At 42.8% G+C, this 20167-nt stretch overlaps 1 protein-coding gene across 4 annotated transcripts; it reads left to right on the forward strand.

The window, feature by feature from the left end:
• Positions 1-6657: 6657 nt before the first annotated feature.
• SUB1 (SUB1 regulator of transcription) lies at positions 6658-17314 on the forward strand. 4 transcript variants are annotated; one of them, XM_044431337.1, is made up of 6 exons: positions 6658-6774; positions 9457-9526; positions 10346-10366; positions 11248-11367; positions 15155-15263; positions 17064-17314. In XM_044431337.1, exons 2-6 carry the CDS (start codon positions 9458-9460, stop codon positions 17141-17143), a joined length of 399 nt encoding a protein of 132 aa, XP_044287272.1. In that variant the 5' UTR covers positions 6658-6774; position 9457; the 3' UTR covers positions 17144-17314. The 4 variants fall into 4 exon arrangements, with proteins under 4 accessions (XP_044287272.1, XP_044287273.1, XP_044287274.1 ...); XM_044431338.1 differs by having other exon boundaries at positions 6668-6768; XM_044431339.1 differs by lacking the exon at positions 6658-6774 and adding an exon at positions 7467-8534 and having other exon boundaries at positions 16625-17314.
• Positions 17315-20167: the final 2853 nt, after the last annotated feature.

Genomic DNA, 20167 nt, shown 5'->3' on the forward strand with positions numbered 1-20167 from the left:
TTATTCCGGTTATCTTTTGGCTTCCTACTTTAGCATTCCAATCCCCCATGATGATAAGGACATCATTTTTGGGTGTTAATTCTAGAAGGTGTTGTAGGCCTTCATAGAACTGGTCAACTTCAGCCTCTTCAGCACCAGTGGTTGGGGCATAGACTTGGACTACTGTGATGTTGAATGGTTTGCTTTGGATTCGAACTGAGATCATTCTGTCCATTTGGAGATTGTATCCCAGTACTGCTTTTCCTACTCTTTTATTGACTATGAAGGCTATTCCATTTCTTCTGAGGGATTCTTGCCCGCAGTAGTATACCTGATGGTCATCTGAATTAAATTCACCCATTCCTGTCCATTTTAGTTCACTGATTCCTAAGATGTCGATGTTCAGTCTTGTCCTCTCTTGTTTGATCACATCCAACTTGCCTTGATTCATGGATCTTACATTCCAGGTTCCTATGGAGTATAGATCTTTACAGCATCGGACTCTCCTTTCACCACCAGACACATCCGCAACTGAGTGTCCTTTCGGCTTTGACCCAGTCGCTTCATTCTTTCTGGCGCTACTACTACTAGCCCTCTGCTCTTCCCCAGTAGCATATTTGACACCTTCTGACCTGAGGGGCTCATCTTCTGGTGTCATATTTTTTTGCCTTTGATACTGTCCATGGGTTTTTCATGGCAAAGATACTGGAGTGGGTTGCCATTTCCTTCTCCAGTGGATCACGTTTTGTCAGAGCTCTCTGCTATGACCTGTCTGTCTTGGGTGGCCCTGCACGGCATAGCTCATAGCTTCATTGAGCTACGCAAGTCCCTTTGCCACGACAAGGCAGTGATCCATGAAGGAGAAACAAAGTCTAGTTTTTCCTTTTTCCTCTTTCTGTCAGGAAAAGTTGCACCTGTCAACTTTATTGGATTTTTCATTTTCTTCACCTCACCATTGGGCTCCTTGGACAGACCTTAATTTTTAAAGTGGCAAAGTAGAACATTGAAACTGTAACTCATGTCCATTTTTCCAGTTTAAATTCCCAGTACTTCTACTTCCCAATGACAGAGGACATCCACACAGCTGTAATGCCAGCACTGTTGTCTGAAATTGCATGGATGCACCAAACACTCTTGATGCTAGATCAGGGTTGGCTTGTGTGGTTCACTTAAAAATGTGGCAGAGCACTGGCAAATAAATGGTCTAAATCAGTCCCCATGGAAATACATCAAAAGGCTATCAATAGTCACTTTGGGCAAGTCTTTTGGCAAGCCTGTAGACTTTTGGTCCATCCAGCCCAGTATTTTCAATATATGACCTCCTTCTTCACCATCTTTGCTTAATTTTTGCAGGGCCCATGGCCCTGCAAAACCCTGGATGCACATCTCAAGATGCAGTGGAGTTGCTGAGAGTGTCAGAGGATCCAAGAGCAATGCCACCAGGGCAGACTCTTTCATTAGGCTGGTATCCTAGCAAGGCAGAATGATCAAAGCTGAGACAGTAGACACAGATGCACCCACCCTCTTCAGGAAAAATGGTCATATTAGCAGAAGGGAATAGATATAGGCAGACCCAGGTTGTGGATGAGTTTCATTCCTGAGAATTGAATTTGTATTAAAGTCAGATCATATTTTTAAAAAGCATATAACACAAAACATATAAAATATATAAAAAGCATAAAAGCATATAAAACACTTAAGAAGCAGTTCCATATGCACTAAAACATCTTAACACAATACAGCATTTTAATAATGATATCATAATACAGTAATAATAAAGTAACTACAGTTACTTGTAAGTGAGAACTTGAAGCAATAGGATGGGGTATACATGTATGTAATAAATAAATAAATAATAAATACTGGAGCAAGAGAGAGAATCTGTATGTGCATAGGTATATAGTTCAGTTCTTAAAACAGCTTAGCTATGGGATAGAAAAATAGTCAAAAGATTATTAAATGTTAACACTTGAGTGAACATTAGCTTGACATTAACTGGATGATTATTTGTTTATTTAATTACAAATTTATAGGCTGCTGAATGGCCCTCTAAGGTCTCTCTACGCCACAATATTAACAACAGGCCAGAAGTACAATTGTTAAGTAAAATGGGAAGAGGTAGCAGGGAAAACCCTTGGTAGCAGAGTGAGTTTTACAATCAGGTGTTAAAGTCAGGTTTTGAAAAACCTTTGAAAGAGACAGTTTTTGCTTGGCTCCAAAATGAAAGTAATGATTCTTTAGGAAACTCATTCCAAAGGGGAGGGGCAGCCACTAAGAAGGCTCTTCTCTTCATCCCTCTTTTAGGGATGGCTCTTTCAGAATGACCTAATTCCCCATCTCAATGGGTGGGTAGGAGTATATGGGAAAAGGTGGTCCTTCAAGTAACCAGGTCCCAAGTCATTTTAAGGCTTTGTATATTAAAACAAGCACTTTAAATTGGGCTTGGGTTTCAACTGTCAACAAGTGTAATTTATGCAGAATAGGTGTTATGTGGGCACACAAACTAATACACGACACCAGACGCACAGCCCTATTTTGGAGCAGTAGAAGTCTTCAAACTGTCTTCCAAGGCAGCCCTACACAGAGCACATTACAGTAATCCAGCTGGGATGTAACCAGTGCATGAGTAACCGTGATCAGGCTCTGTGTATCCAGATGAAGCTGTGGTTGTCATATTTGCTGCAGCTGGAAAGAGGCACTTCTGGCAACCGCATCTACCTGAGACTCCAATGAAAGGTATGGGTCCAGGAGCACTTCCAAGTTGTGGACTCTGTCCTTTAGGGGAGGTGCAAGTTCATCCAAGACAGGATAATGGCAATCTAATCTATCAGACACATCATCAACCAACAGCACTTCCATCTTGCCTGGACTGAGTTTTAGTTCATTGGCCCTCATCCAGTCCATTATCAAACTCAGGCACTGATTCAGCACAGAGATAGCCAGGTTGGAGTCAGTGCAGCGTAGGGCCACAAGGTTGGTGGCCGGTTTGCAGGGGATGCCATATGAGGCGAGACTGAGGGAACTGGGTCTCTTCAGCCTGGAGAAGAGGAGACTCCAGGGGAACTGTTGGCGACATACAGGGGATGTCACATGGAGATGGGTAGAGACCTGTTCTCCCCTGCAGAGGAAGGCAGGACGCGCGCCAACGGAGCAAAGCTCAGGGAACCCAGGTTCCATTTGGATGCCGGGAAGCACTTCCTGACAGTCAGGACCCCGAGGGTGTGGAATGGGCTTCCACGAGAGGTCGTTGAGGTCCCATCAGGGTGGGTGTTCAAGGATAGGCTGGACGTCCACATGGTGGGCATGTCGTGAGCAGAGCCAGCTGGTGCCGGAGGTCAGACTAGATGACCCAGGAGGCCCCTTCTGACTCGCTCTGTTTCTATGTTTCTATGAGATCGCCCTACTTGGATTTGATGTAAATGAGAGCGAGCGAGCTGAGTGTCATCAGCATACTGCTGATACCTCAGCACATGCCTCCTAACTGCCTCTCCCAGAGGTTTCATATAAATGTTGAACAGCATGGGGGATAGTGGAGTCCTGTGGAACCCATGGCGTAAACACAGCAACTATCTCCCAGTACCACCTTCTGGACATGGTCAGCCAAGCAGGAGTGGAACCACTACAAAGCAGTGCCCCTGATTCCCCATCCTGGCCAACCTGTCCAGAAGGACACCATGGTCAATGACGTTGAAAGCCGCTGAGAGGTCTAGACAAATCCACAGGATTGCACTTCCCCATCCTTCTCCTGACAGAGGTCACTGTACAGGAGAACCAAGACAGTCTCCATCCTGAACTCTGGCCTGAAACCCACCTGAAATGCATCCAAATAATCTGCTTCCTCCAAGAGTGTCTGGAGCTGCCTGGTCACCACTCACTCTAATACCTTGCTCAAAAAAGGAAGGTTCCCTAGTCAGTAGCTGACAACCAACTTTGGATCCAGGCTCAGCCTTTCTAAGAGGTCTTACCACAGTCTCCTTTAAGAAGGCTGGCATGACTTCTTCTCTCAAGGAGGGATTAACAGCCTCCTGGACCCAGGAATGAACCCTCTCTTTCGATTTCCCAATGATCCCTGATAGGCAAGGCTCAAGTGGGCAAGTGGTAGGACAAAGTCAGGCACCCTGTCCACATCCTTGGGCTGCAGTAACTGAAACTCATCCAGTGAAATAGGGTTAGAAGGTGGTGCTCTGAACACATTCCTAGATGGAACTGAAACAACTATGCAATCCAACTCATGGCAGATCTGAGCTATTTTTTTCCTCTACATGGATAGCAAATGCATCACAGAGAGTTGCTGAGAGTTCTAGAGTCTCATCTGGCAAACCAGATTGCAGGAGATCCTGAACCACTTGGAATACTTCTGCTGGATGTCACTGTGAAGAAGCAATTCATGTGGCAGAACACTGTTGTCTTGCCAACTTTATTGCCATGAATAGGCTTCGAGTTGTGCTTGGTCAGACTCATCATGAGATTTCCTTGTGTCCTAGTCATCTCCCTTCTCACTTCATTGCCCTAAGCTTCAGTGTATACCATGAAGCCAGCTGGGTTCTTTCAGAGGGCACATAGATGACATAGATCATATCATCTCATGGGGGTTAAAGGTGCAGGACCCTGTGAATATCTCTAGGCCCCCACCCAAACTCACCTTTTTGCAGAGGGATTTCCCTCTTTGGATGGGGGTGGCAGGAAGGTCTCCCTTGGAGGCCTCCCTCTCTCCCCTCACTTTCTATATATCGTGATACTTTGGAGGCCCTCCCTCTCTCTTTATGTTAATAATGATTTTCTGCAATATTTTTTAATTACTGTATTTTTCGCTCTATAAGACGCACCTGACCATAAGACACACCTAGTTTTAGAGGAGGGATCCATGGAAAGCTTCCTGATAATCACAGGCACATTCCCCATCACTTTCCCATGGGCTTCATTAAGACGGGTTGCCATTTGAACACACACACCGACCTGTGATTAACAGCTCTCACCTGCACCAGAGGGGGGAGGGGGCGGAGCAGCCTGCGCCAAGCGCGTGCCGGCCAGGTGGTGCAGGCGGGCCGGCAGCGTCCCGGGCATCGGGCACACACACATTCGCTCTACAAGACGCACAGACATTTCCCCTTACTTTTGAGGGGGAATAAAGTGCATCTTATAGAGCGAAAAATACGGTAATAGGCTTTATGGTAGTTCATACATATGGGTTGTTTGTAACTTGGACGTTCATTAACTCAGGCACTGCCTGTAGTTACACAGTGATGCTCTGAAGTAGGAATGAGTGGGGGACTCAGTTGCTTTGAGCATTGCTTGATGGAGCTTGGATCAGAAAGCTTCCATTCTGATTGGGTGGGAATTTTATCAAGGTGGAAAAGAGTAGTTAGGAAATGGCAGTTATGGAGTTGACAGAGCCTGAAGGAATTGGTTGGTGGATAAAGAAATAGTCTGCTGGTTTATATGTAGTTTTATGGAAGAACTGGGAGAATGCTGAGGAGGAAGTGAAGGCCTGGATACTAAGTTATTCCTTTTCTGAGGGGTAACCTTACATGGCTGGTGAAGATCAGTAGTAGGGAACAGGTGATTTATGCCAAGCCCCCTCTGCCAAAAAAAAAAAAAAAAAGGTTGAGCAAGCAGGCAGTGAAAACCAGATAAACTGTCCAAGCAGTTTGGAAATATGACAGGAGCTCTGGGAGTGAGAGGTAGAAAGAATCCAAGAGCTGGGCCTAGTTTTGAGTATACTCACTGGGGCAGAGGTTTAGGAAATCTGGTCTGAGGCAGGAGTCAGTAAGAACCTTCTTGTCAGTTAAGAAACTTCGACAGGCAACCTCTAACCAGCATGCAGGACGCACAATAGGCATAAGTTACAAGAAACTAGATTCCTAACAGATGTCCTGAAATGGAACAATGACCTGCAATGGCAGTTGTGGGCTCCCCCATTGGAGACATTCAAGCAGCAGTTGGACAGCCATCTGTCAGGAATGCTTTAACTTGGGAGTCCTTCATTAACCAGGGGGTTGGACTCAATGGTCTTATAGGCCCCTTCCAACTCAATGATTCTATGAATTCTTAAGCATGGTCACGAAGCATTTTTTGAAAACCACTAAGTAGAACATAATCACAAGGACATCCACATGGGGTCATAGTTGTTTAGCCACTTTCCTCTTCCAGCAGGTCTTTCTTATCGGTTGTTCTGATTACCGATTACTTTTAGGACTGGCTCCTTAACCTGACTGTTTTAATATTTGGTTTTATTTGTTAATTATGTTTTTTATGATTGGAATTTAAATCTTATGTATTTAAAAGACAATCCAATGTAGGTTTGAAGAAGAAAAAAAAGCCCACAACTCCCAACATTTATCAGCCAGCATAACTAGGAGCTGTAGGGTTTCGTCCTGTTTAAACCTCCACAGTATAACAAATACTTAATTAAAATTTTTTATATAGCTCTCGTTATTGACGCTTTCTTTCCACATGCAGCAAAAGAAGGCGCTGATAACCTCTTATCCAAGAGTTCGCAAAGGCTCTGAAATGGTTCAGCTCTCAAAAAATTAAAAGGAGCCCGGTCCCTCCGAACAAACAGTTCAAGGGGCTGCACAATCGAGTTTCAGCGGCGGCAGGAGAAGCCTCGCATGCCGTGCAAGAGCCACGATCTCCTCCCAGCGCGCGGCACCGCCAATCTCTTCACGTGGCCGACCGCAGTAGCGGGCGGGTCCGGGAGCGTCTACGTCACTTCCGCTTCTGTAGTGGCGTAGGGAATAAGGAGAGGCAGGCAGGAGAGGAAGGAGGTGAAGCGCAGCGGGTGCCGAGGTGAACGTGAGTGCGGTGTTCCTAGCGGCTCTTGCCTTCCCGGGGCTGTTTTCGGGCGGGGAGCAGGGCGCAGGTTTTCCTTCGGCCTGCGCTAGGGCAGGGCGGATGGAGCCGCCATGTTGTGGCTGGAGTGCCCCAACGAGGGGAGGGGGCGTGTGAGCGATGGGGTGGGAGGGTCTTTCCTTTGCTCCCTCCAGAGAGGAGGGGGTGGGGCAGCAAACCCGGTGTGGGGCACACTCGGGCCCGAGCTGAGAGGGGCGGCAGGAGAAGGAGGTGCGGCAACCTCGGGGCTGCCATGTTGGGGAAGGAAGGAAAGGAGGGGACAGAGAAAGCATCCGAGGGAGGGAGAAAATGGCGGCTGGGAACCGCCCCCTCCCCGGCGGCGTAGGGGATTCCCACCTCGCCACCTCTGCCGGCGGCGTGCTGTCCACGCTTCTCCTTCGCTGTTGCCCAAGCCCACCAGCACCTTTTCTCCTCCGTCATGCAATGGCTTCTCACCGTCGTCTGCCATTTTCTGTGGCTTCTTTCTCTCCTGCGGTTTTGAATAACGTTCCCCCTCACCGTCGCTCTTTCTCTCCTGTCAACTTCGCTGATGTTATTGCTTCGGGTCCCTTTCCCTAACCCCACCCCACCCCACCCGCCTTGGTGTCTTCCAGGCGATTCAGTCCGATTCAGAGATCTCTCTCTAGTTTGACATTGCCTTTTTATGGCTTCCTCTCCATTTATCTGTGCCGTGAATTGACAGCTTGCCTGCTGGGTGTCTCGTGGGGCAGGCCTTGGGGTGGTTTTGTGGGAGTTAGGCAGGAATAAGAGGGCCAGTGAGCAGAGTCAAGCTTACACACTGATCTTCCCTTTTCAGTACTGCTGCTTGCTTCATGTTGGTGGGTAGTAGTATGACTGTTAACCAGCTGCTGTGCTCGCCAGTCCTTCCCTGTTTCCGAGTATTATCGCTGCATATTTAAAGTCGTTTTGGTGCCATAGATCCTCTGGCATGCCTGTCCTGTTTCTCTCCAAACCAGTAGAGGGTAGTGGCTAGAGCGCTGGACTGTGACTCAGGTAATCTGAGTTCTTGTCCTCAGCCTTGAAGCTCACTGAATGAGTTTGGGCTAGTCACTGACTCCCAACTTCACCTACCTCACAGAGATTTTATTGTAAGGATAAAATGGATAGTTATGTAAATCATCTTGAGTTCCTTGTAAGAAAAAGATAGGCTATAAATGTGGTAAATAAATCTATGTATACATGTTTAGGATATCTTTCTCATAACCTGCTGGAATCTTGCTGTATTTTGCACTCTGGCATGTTTCCCACTGTTCTCTTTTAATTCTTTACTTCAGGAATGGGGTATCTGTGGTTCCAGATATTGTTGGACAAACTTTTGTCATTTCTTGGCATGTTGTCTAGGGCTGGAAGTCCAGCAATAACTGGACAGCCACAGGTGTGCCATCCCCATTTTACTGCATCATGTAAAGATCTGCATAAGCTCTCTCAATATACCTTAAAGCAGCCTGCTTTTCAAGCCTATGACCTCCATGGCATTCTACATTTCTCCATGTTGTCCTCAAATATCTTTTTTCAACATCCTGTTTTAAGAAGTCATTGTATGCTCTGTGCCTTCAGTAGTGTGGAAAAGTCTTATCAGGAAAATATACTGGTCCATCTGGAGGAAAACCTGATGACCCCAAGAGCAACTGCATCCTCAACATCTACATATGTGCCTTTTCCAGTTCTTTGAGCTAGAATTGTCAGATGAACTTTTTCTCTAGGTAGTGAATGAATAGTTTCTTCAAAGTGTGAAGGAAGTAACAAGAATTCTTGCTAATTAATGCATGTAACATAACAGCTCTCACTCTAAAGCTGACATAGCCAATTAACTGGTTTGTGGCAGGTCAAATACATCAGTTGTGTTGGGTACTTGCAGCTCTTTGAAATTATTATCAAGATTGACAGATCATTTACCAACCTTTTTACTCATCAGGAAAAATTCTCCAAAAGATGTCAGTGGTATTATATACCCTGCTATAACTTTAGAATGTGTGCATAATATTTCAGGTACTCCTGAGTGCATGATAGTGAAGTTCATATTGCTGTCATTATATACTTACTATAAATTCAGGCCACCTATGAAGGGATTAGAGCCTATACCCAACCACTAAGAATAGAGGAATTGGTTGTCTGTCTTTTAAAGGAAAAAACCCGCCACACATTTTTACTTGTTTCTTGCTTGCTGCATTGTTTATGAAGAAACTTGCTTAAAGAAACCTAATGACCTGCTGTTTCTTTATGCAAGGCTTCTTTATCTAACTTGGTCTGCTCTTGTTTGTTCAAACAATCCCATAAGTCCGACTTGTATCAGTCTGTCTTTATAAAAAAATGTTGTGTATACTTTTGGATAAAGGTTGCAATGTTCTACACGGTTGACTTAAAAGATAAAGCAAAGAACTCCTAAATATTAGGTGTTCTGAGTTCCTTATTTAGTCTGACTGTGCTGCAGCTTGAGTCCAATTCCAGGAAAGTCTGGTACTTCATCCTTAAAAATTATTTTGAAACCTGGTTGATCCCAGTGAAACTGCAGAGTAAGTTTTGTTTGGAATGGCAGTATTAAAGGAGTTGCTTTGCATGTACAAACAGCTATTATGCCTTATTGTAGGAAACGTGCTATTGCTGCATTTTGTTCTTTCTTTTTAGGATGCCTAAATCAAAAGAACTTGTTTCTTCAAGCTCATCTGGCAGTGACTCAGACCGGGAAGAAAAATCGGTGATTATTTTATTTAAAACTTTTTAGTCTGCCTTTTTACAGTAGACCAGGGAGGCTCACAACATTGTTAAAACATAAATACCTAAATTAAATCTAACCAATATAGCGATAACAATAAAACAATGGCACAACTTATTCAGCAACTACTATATAGTTGTCACCTCAGCTTATTTACAGGACTTTATAAATGGCTGGCTTTTCATAGGTGCTTAATATATCTATATTATGGGCAAGAGGTTATATTATGGGGGAAGATTCTTTCATAAAGCCACTAATCCTGTTTTTAATATTGCAAGTAAAAGCCCCCCTCACTGTATGATTTCAATTTGAAGTTGTGGAATGTTCTTGGAACCACACTGAATAATTTGACCAGTTTTCAACCTTGTCTTTAGTCATAATCTCCTGAGTCTTTTGGATGTGTGGCCACAAAGAATGCATTTTCACTTATGGCTGCCTAAAGCATAACTTGCCAAATGTAGACTTGATAACAATTGACTTTAAGGCAATGACACTTAACAGGTTTCTTTGGAACTATTTGCTCATTTATGGGTGCATTTATGTCCCTTTGAATATATATGTATTTAGGTTGTTGTTAAACAGAAGACTGTAACTTAAAGATCCCTTTCGTAGGTTAATTTTTTTCCCAGCAAGTCTAGCCAGCAAAACAAGAGGCTCATCCTCACTTTGCTAGCTATTCTTGTAGAAAAAACTGCAGTATTTTCAGGACAGGAATTAGTCCAGTAGCTAATCTAAATGTCATGGTATAGTAAGATGCAGTTTCTCAAATGCTGACATAGTCTGTCTTTTTCTATATTTCAGCATGTGAATCATCTAGTTGCGGTGAGTAAATAGGTTCAGTTTATTTTTTTCAGAGAAGCTAGTTGATCCAAATCATAACTATTGTGAGAGAGTTAAGGTGCAAGCCTCTGCATGTTCAGATACTAAAAGTCCTTTAAATCCCTACTTCCCTGCAAGTGGGCATGCTGGATTTAGAACTTTTCTTGTTTAAATATGTATTGGATTGACTGTTAACTATACTCTTACCTTAGTACTCCTCTGCCCTCTGTGGACACAATTTGAATACTGTAATTGAAATATGCAGTAATAAAAGTAAGACTGTTCATCTTTAGGATCTTCTTCAAAGTGATGAAAAATGGTTTCCCCATGATAATAAAATGTGGCTTTTCTTTTGCTGCTACTGGTAAATAGAGTTCACACATGACATTAAACCATGGTTTAGCACTATGCATAAAGAAAAAACTCCAGATGAAGCCTCATGTTCATGCTCTCCTCTTTCTACTTCCACAGCTAAGAGGAAGGAGGAGTTAAACGGGGAACAGATCTCAGCTTGTTATATGTGAATTATGGTTTAAAATAAGGTCTAATCAATTGTTAAGCAAACCAACACCAAATTCTGGATTACTTTACTGGTGTGTTTAACAAATTATAATTTATTTTAATGCACATTGTTCAACAGGAAGAGGGATAGGCAATTGTGTAGGCCTGGTGCTTTGTGTGTGCTTGTATATGTAACATCAAATGATGGTTTAGTACTTTTTGTTTAGTAGTTTTCTAAGTCTTTCCTCTATTCTGATTTTGGACTACAAGAGAGAGTTTCATTCCTGAATATTATGTTGAGGAAGAGGGAAGACAGTTGACAGGAGCTCATAAGTATTTTTCCAGTAAGTATTTAATTGACTTTTTGATTTTTAAATGTCAAGGAAAAAAGGAAAAAACAGGCAGCACCAGAAAAACCTGTGAAGAAACAGAAGACGGGTGAAAGTTCCAAAGGTGCCGCCTCCTCCAGGCAAAGTAGCAACAGAGATGAGAATATGTTTCAGGTAAATGGTGGCTTTTAAATTGAAGTATTAGTGGTATACTTAGGCAGTGTTGTAGTTGAATTTTATAAGGTACAAGACCTGCAGGGTGCTATCAAGTGCTGTCTTTTTGCCACAGGACTAATCCCCATTGGTGGATTGTTTCCCTTTCCTGTTGCAGCTTCTCACACGTTCCATAAATATGCTTCAGAAGGTTAGGACCCCCTTCCCTGACCCAAGATGACAATGACTGGGTTCATACAGCCTGATAAGCAACCCTGTGTAATTACAGCAGTTGACAGTTTTTACTACGATCTAACAATTAAGTGGCTCCTACTTTATACTGGTTTCCATTACCCCAACTCAGTTCTCCCACTGTTGGCATGTATCCTATCAGCCTTAAGGTGCATTACTCCCTGCTTATGCTTCCTACCTCTTCCTCACTGGTCCATACATAGATGCTGGATGGCTGGAGTGGCTCCTGCAGTTGCCACTCTCTCCAGAGGACAGTGTGGTAATTGCATACCAGGACTTTGGAAATCATGATCTTGGATTGAGAAGACACAACAAGCCATGATAATACAAAGGAACCACAGAACAAACAACTGTTTATCTGGTTTCTAAAGACCAGAGTTACCATGAAGTATCACGACTGCATTCAGATAACACAACAGATCAAGATTAGTAAAAACACATTCCATGGCTGGTTGTGTCATCTGAACCCAACCACTAGTCCTTTCATCATTGGCATGTACCACTGCACCTGAAATTCAGTCTCAGTCTGCATCACTCCCTGCTTATTTCTCTGCCCTCCTCTTCATTGGGCCACATGTCCGTTACTAGGCAGAGATGGATCGTTTAGTCTGGAGTGGCTGGAGAAGTTCCTAGAGTTGTTGCTGTTTCAGGGGATTCCATGGTTCTTGCATTCCAGGACCCTGGAAAACCACAATCCTTGGTTCAGACAACACAAGAATTTGTGTATGTATAGAGAAGCCATAGAACAAATGGTTGTTTTTTACCATGGTATTGAAAGACTACGTTTAACATCCGTGAAATAGTCATGACTGAGTTTGGACAAGATGACAGAATAAGCATAACCCAGAAGCTGGTTGGTACTTTCTCTCCTTAGTTGTATGCAGTGTACTGTACAGCATTGTAATGCACCAGTGGGAGAACATTGGATGCATAGATGCCATGCACATGCTCAGTCAAGAAAATTGCAGTGGAGTCAGCGCTGAGCCTCCTATAGCAACAGTTTGTAGCGTTGCATGCTGGAGCTATTGAACTAAAAGATGCATGTAATTCAGGGGTGCAGAAACCTGAGGTCCAGAATCCTAATCCAGCCCTGTCAAAGCCTCTCAAATGGCAACAGTATTTGTCCTCTGCCCTCAAACACTGTTTGTTTGGTGGTTTTTGTAACTTTTTTCCCAATTCTAGAAAGTTGAAATGCTTCTCCTAAAGGCTAAATTGCTGAGAGCAAGAGTGTTCAAATTGAAATATGCTGGTATTTTTGGACCCTATTTTACTTTGCTGCCTCATGCCCTCAAGAGTTTCTCAGAAATGGAATGTCTGGGGCTGAAAGAGGTTCAGTACTCCTAGAGCAACTGGTTTGGATTTGTCTGGCACAGCTATGAAAAATTTATCTCTGGAGGCATAATTTTGCTTCAGTAAGAAATTAGCTTGCACATATGTCATGTTCCCACAAAGAAAATTATACTGAACTATAGTCTAGAGGGGAGTGTTGTGAAATGTTATAGTGACTAAAAACTTAGGTTTGAATGGTATGTCTTGACTCACTGCCAACTTGGCTGAAGAACATTGGAGCCGTGATTGTGACTGAGCTATGCTTGATAGCTGTGTTTAATATTTGTGGTGCGGTCAAGCATTTGTTCATGCAACATCACCGAGTAGTTGAAGAGTTCTTAAGTTATAAAGGCGGGGGAAAGGGTAGTTATGTAATTAGCAGTTTCATTATTGATACTTGTTACTTTGGACAGTTATTTGGCAATTAGTGCCACACTTAAGTCTTTTGTTAATATTGTAGTTTGCTAGTGGTTCAAATCCTATTTGTTCCTGCTCATAGTTGTGAAAGCCTAAGCTACCTTAACGGACTGTTGTAAGAATTTCTAGGAATGCATAATTCAGGAAAGTGCTATAGAAATAAGTATGAGCAGATCACCTGGTTGCCTTCCAAGCCTTGTGCCCTTAAGTTGCCTCTGCATAATCTCTTGTCATAAGCTTTACTTCCATATGTAATTTCAGAGTAAACTGATTTATTATTATTATTATTATTATATTTCTATGCCGCCCCTTGCCGAAGCCTCGGGGCGGCTTACAACACAATTTAAGCATCTCGAAGCCATAGATGCTAGTAAAGATGGCCCAAAAGGGGGCGCAGTTGGGGAACAGAGTTGGGAAATTGGTTTGCTTCTGGGTAGGCACAATGTGTGTCAAAGATATATGTGATAGCCTGTGGTGAGGCTGGTTCTGGGAATGGGATATTGATATATCCTGGAAAAATAATAGTGGTAGGAAGACTTTGGATGTGTGTAAATTCTAATATAGTTTATCTCCTTGTTTAATGACACAATTTTAATTATGCCTATATTTCAAAAGTTATAATGCAAAGTTTGTATTACAGTATATATTAAATGTTAAGTATTATAGAATGCATTTTATAGGGTTATAGCAAAGTTATGCTGCTGATAGATCCAGGCTATTTTTGACATCGTCTGTGATAGAAATTCTTTTCATCAGCTACTATTCTTTACTAAATCCTACAAAAGTGTGAAGCAGGTTCTTGAATGTAGATTCCAATTATAGGAAGAAGTAAAATGTTAGTACTGGAGACTAAAAATCTTGGCCGAGATATATATATAGCACTCCCACTCATCTTAAGCTATTACAGTTTTCCTTAACTACATTTTAATGACAAGTAAATTAATCAGCAAGGCTACTGAGAGAAGCCTTACATCAGCTATCAACCTTTTTAGTTTTGTTGAAGCAGCAGTTTCCTGCATTAATAGTTTCAGGATGTTTGTTCTCATGTTGGTGTTTCCTGAATGGTAATATCTGAGCTACGCACATTTTAGTTTAGTTTCTCTAAACTAAATATAAGCTTGATCTAGCACATTTTTAAACATTAAGATACTTAAGCCAGGTGCTGCTGCTTTATTCACAGAATCTTATTTCTAAATATTTACATGCTTGGCTTTATGCTTGGCTATTCATAACATGGGTATCTCCTCCGTAGACTTTAATGGAAAATAACATTTTGCTAGCTGCTGATATTGCAGGCTATCACGTCTGCTTCTTACATTGACAGACAGCTTCTAGTACACAAGTTAATTTTAGTGTTAATATTTTCTCTGAACTAATGCAACAATATAACTGTTTTGAAGGCAAAAAATGTCCACTTGCAAATATTTTCTGAAATGCTATTTCTGAATTTGTTCATTCATATTTCTGAATTGTGGGTTCAGTCAATCAGTTGAGGTCTAAGGGCATTTGAGTAGATTTCTTGTACTTTTAAATATTCCTTTTATATTTTTTTTTACCAAGGAAACATAGCTGTTTGAAAACTGCAATCCGCTTAGTTTGGAAATATCTCTTTCCAAATAATTTTGCAGTCTTTTTCATTTTTCTGGCTGTCCTTGTTCGTTACTTGTGAGAGATTATGGGGGAAAGAACCTATAATCTCTAGAGTTACCTACAATGCTGATGTTGTGCATATGAAACTTCAGTAGTATGTGAAGATAGTTGCTACATGTGCTTGGTGAAATAATGATTTAGTTCTCTAATTTATTGGCAGATTGGTAAAATGAGATATGTCAGTGTTCGTGATTTTAAAGGTAAAGTTCTAATTGATATTAGAGAATACTGGATGGATCAAGAAGGTGAAATGAAACCTGGCAGAAAAGGTAACTATTATTTGCGTGGTGATTGTTCAAAGCTTTAGATTGTACTTTATTTGCTATATTGGCTTCTTTGTCTAAATATAAGGCACTGTAGCTAAGTCAGTAGATGCAGTAAGAGAATAGGAGTCACTTTTAGTAGCTGTATAGGAACAGTTTTGATAGGTGCTTCTCTTTCGTTGTTACGATGCTGATACCTGGTATACATATCCAGCAAAAGTAGGTGGTTGGATAGAGTTTACCATTTCAGATTATGTGGGCATAATGTTATTTGAATGGATCCTGATATCAAAAACACCTTGATTTTATACTAAGGGCTAGCCTAGAATGTTTTCTGCTGACTTGAAAGTTTTTGTATCTGTTTTTACTTGTGAGTAGCATTTCACATAAGATACCATAAAAATGTAACTTACTGCACACAAACTAAAGTAGTATGTTTGACTCCTCCAATTTTACCTACTGCGTGTGTATACCAGCCCAGGTGTAACAAAGGGCACCTCAAAATTCCTTCTTCTAAAGGCATAGGAACACTTCTTCACATTGGTCACCCTATTTTTAACCTGCTTTGTGGAAATCGCCCAACCTGAATATAATCAACCCTCTCCCCCATTCCTTGTATTTGGTATGTTTATCATGAAGTTTGATAAAGGTTGATTATGGGAGGTTACTACTTCTCTGGCACCAGTAATTGTGAGGTCCTGATTGAAGATACTAATTTAGAGAGTGAACAGTAGAATTATGCCCATCTTAGTTCTATTCCTCCCCAGGGAAATTATCTGGTTTGATAATTTCATCTGACCCAAATTCTCAAGGTAAGTTCAGAAGCATGACCAGTTTGAGTTTAACTGAATTGGTAATTAAAGGCAATTCAAATCCTAATGAGGTGGAGATGAACTTCAGGTCCTACAGACAAATCCGTAAGCTGTGTCTTTATCTGAGGAAGGCTTTCAGCTGATCTCTGTGCTTTTGGCTTCAGTTAGCCAGAATACAGTAAAACATGCACACTGTGTGCAAATTCGGCACTGAATGGGTAGCCTTACTTGTCATACGTTCTTTCCATTAAGCCGCTTGCATTACTTGCCAAGTTACCATTGGAAGTGGGGGCTGCAGCAATTTGTCATCCATTCAGTCCCTTTCATTCAGTTGGGATGTTGGTAATTGAGGTAACTCTGAAGCAGCCTATCAAAACCCATCCTGGTTTAAGGTAATTGAGGTTTAGGTATACAGCTACTTGTATCTTCTGTGCAAATTCTTTCCAGGCATGTCTAATGGGCTAGAAATATTAACTATAATACTTGAAGTAAATTCTTGAAGCCTGGCTAAGGTGACATCTGTGGATTAATGTCATTAAGCAATATCTTTTGTAGGTTAACATGACGAATTTCCAGGCAGCTTGCATCTGATTTCAAGTAAATACTTGGCTTGGTAAAATTCCAAAAGAAGATAATGTAGCTTGTACTATGTATTTTACAGTTTTAAAAAATGGTGGCAAGGTAAGAAATGAATACTGTGGCCTGAATGAAAACAGCACAATTATATAGACTTGCTTATTTTGCATAATTTCACAAATCTTTGAGAGGTCTGAAGAGATTTGCACTGAGGTTTACTCTCCTACCCCAGGATATCGGACATAGGTTTGCACCCAGTTCTTACTAAGTTGTGCATTGCACATTTCTTGTGCTTAAGTTAAATAGGAAGCTTGTGGCTGCCTCAATACTGAACTCTACAGCCAATGCCAAACTCTGTGGTGGCGTGAAATGACCAGACTTGTTATGATATTTAAGGATTTGTTTTGGTTTATTTTAGGTATCTCTCTAAATCCAGAACAATGGAGCCAGCTGAAGGAACAGATTACTGATATTGATGAAGCAGTAAGAAAACTGTAAAGACAAGCCATACACAAATTCTACTGTTATAGGTTTAAGTAGTCTTTTTACATTGGCATTCATTTTCTAAACTATTTGTTTTCCAAGCTATTGTATATTTGGATTGCAAAACAATTTGTAAGATGAACGCTTTTTTTAATGTGCATTAAAAGTGTATACTGAGTGAAGTTACAAATGTGTATACTTTTATTAAACAGGTGTTATGTTCTCACATCATGATGTAAAATAAAACACATTCACTTAATACTCTTGAATAAGATATACTTGTTGGTAGCCTTCTTGATTTGAAAAAAAAAATTCTAAGGGAAAATTCTTCCTTTAACAAACACAACTATAGTCGGTGTTGGACTTTTCTGGTAGTGTCTTCTTGGACTACATGTGTACTAAATCACAGCTTTCTGTCTGTTGTGGAAGTACTCAAAATAAGTTCTCCATTAAGAATCCAACAGCGAGGATGAATCAATTTTACAAACATATGACCTGATTGCTCCCAGTGAAGAGCAGACTACAAGTTAATCATATCTTAAATTTACTGGGATACTAAATATGGTTTAATGTAAGACACAACACTTTGCAGGTTCAAGCAGAAAGAATTATAACTTCCAGCAAGTATAACTGGGTGTTATAGAAACAGCATGAGTCAGAAGGGGTCTCCCGGGCCATCTAGTCTGACCTCCGGCACCAGCCGGCTCCGCTCACATGCCCACCATGTGGACGTTCAGCCTATCCTTGAACACCCGCACCGATGGGGCCTCAACCACCTCCCGTGGAAGCCCATTCCACACCCTCGGGGTCTTGACTGTCAGGAAGTGCTTCCTGGCAACCAAATGGAACCTTGGCTCCCTGAGCTTTGCTCTGTTGGAGCGCGTCTTGCCTTCCTCTGCAGGGGAGAACAGGTCTCTACCCATCTCTGTGTGACATCCCCTCACATACCTGTATGTTGCCAACATATCTCCTCTGAGTCTTCTCTTCTCCAGGCTGAAGAGACCAAGTTCCCTCAGTCTTGCCTCATATGGCATCCCCTGCAAACCTGCCACCAATCTTGTGGCCCTACGCTGCACTGACTCCAACCTGGCTATATCCTTTCTGTAATAAGGGGCCCAAAACTGAGCACAATACTCCAGTTGCGGGTGCACCAGAGTCGTATAGAGTGGTAGTAATACCTCTCTTATCTAGAAGCCACACTTCTGGCTATGCAACCAAGGGTGGTGTTCACCCTCTTGACCACCGCATCACACTGCTGACTCATGTTTAGCCTGCAGTCAACCAGTACCCCGAGGTCCCTTTCACAAGTGCTGCTCTCCAGCCCCTTGTCACCTAACCTGTACTTATGACACCCATTCCTACGCCCCAAGTGCAAGACCTTGCACTTATCCACATTGAACGCCATCCTGTTGTCTCCTGCCCACTTCCATAGTCTGTCCAGATCCTTTTGGATCTGGAGTACCTGCTCCTCAGTTGTAGCCACTGCTCCAGTTTTAGTGTCGTCTGCGAATTTGATCAGCAGACTGTTCACCCCTTCTTCCATGTCGTTAATGAAAAGATTAAACAGCATCACCCCAGGACAGAGCCCTGGGGGACCCCGCTTGTCATTGGCCACCATCCCGATGATTCCCCGCTAATGGTTACCTTCTGCTTTCGGTCAGTCAACCATGCCCTAATCCACCGGACAGTGCTTTGGTGTATCCCAAAACTCCTCAGTTTCTCCACCAGGATATCATGGGGCACTTTGTCAAAGGCCTTGCTGAAATCCAGGTATACCACATCCACTGCATCCCCTCCATCTGCCATCTCGAAACCTTGTCATAGAATTCCACAAGGTTTGTCTGGCAGGACCTGTTTTTGTGGAAGCCGTGTTGTGTGGCTGTCAGCCTCCCTTCCCTATCTAGCATCACTAGATCTCTATTATGAGCCTTTCCATTGTTTTTCCTACAATGGACGTAAGGCTAACAGGTCTATAATTCCCCATGTCCCTTCCACTACCCTTTTTGAAAACTGGGATCACTGATGCCACCCTCCAGTCCTCTGGAACTTCACCCGTTCTCCACGAGGTCTCAAAAATGGAGGCCAGCGGGCGTGAGAGAACCCCTGCCAACTCTCTAAGTACTCTCGGGTGTAACCCGTCAGGGCCTGGCACCTTTGTAATGTCCAATGCCCTGAGGAGCCCCTCAACTTCAAGTGGGGGTGACTCTAATCTGTGCCCCTAAGTCCCCAGCCTCATCTAATCTCTTGTGTGGATATCCCCCATCCTGCTTTGGGGAGAACACAAAATAGTCATTTAGCATCTGTGCCTGTTCCCTCAGATCAGTCACTGGATCACCTTCCTCCTAATTTAGTGGTCCCACCACTTGTCTTCCCTTCCTCTTCCTATTTACATGCTGGAAGAAGCCCTTTTTGTTGCTCTTGATATTCTTGTCAAGTCTCAGCTCGTAATCAGCCTTAGCCTTGCAAAGAATCCTTCTGCAATGGGCCTCCTCCTCCCGATATACCCTTTTGTCTATTTGCCCCAGTACCCATTTCCTATGGAGGTTCCTCTTTAATCCCTCTAACCACCTCCTTTCGCATCCATGGCGGTGCTCTCCTCCTCCTCCCCACCTTACTGACTAGAGGTATTGTCAAGGCTTGCACCTCCAAAATCTCCCTTTTGAGTGCCATCCACCCCTCCTCAACTCGCTTACCTTCCAGTAACCTATCCCAGGAGACTTTCCCCAGTCTGGCCTTAAGTTGGCCAAAGTTGGCCCTCTTGAAGTCCCAGCTTCTAGTGCTCGACCTGCTGCACGTCCCCAGTCCCCTGATCTCAAAGCAAAGGATGGAGTGATCACTCGCATTCAGAGCTCCCCTAATCTGTACTTCATCTATCAGCTCCTCTCTATTGGTCAAGACCAAATCAAGGATGTTCCCCCCCACTCGTCGCCTCTCAGACCCTCTGTGTGAAAAACCTTCCCTCTATAGCTTCTAGGAAGCGACGTGACCTGGCTGTCACCACCGAGTGAGTCTCCCAAGTAATATCTGGGAGACTGAAAT

This window comes from Varanus komodoensis, unplaced genomic scaffold, assembly GCF_004798865.1.
Source record: "Varanus komodoensis strain SLA01 unplaced genomic scaffold, ASM479886v1 scaffold22, whole genome shotgun sequence".
In the NCBI taxonomy this organism is placed as follows: domain Eukaryota; kingdom Metazoa; phylum Chordata; class Lepidosauria; order Squamata; family Varanidae; genus Varanus; species Varanus komodoensis.

Bases quoted from the DNA above. Each gene is read 5' to 3' on its own strand.
- SUB1 (XM_044431336.1), top strand. The intron at 9,527-10,345 runs GTGATTATTTTA...TCTATATTTCAG, and splicing joins CAGACCGGGAAGAAAAATCG to CATGTGAATCATCTAGTTGC. The intron at 11,368-15,154 runs GTAAATGGTGGC...ATTTATTGGCAG, and splicing joins GAGATGAGAATATGTTTCAG to ATTGGTAAAATGAGATATGT.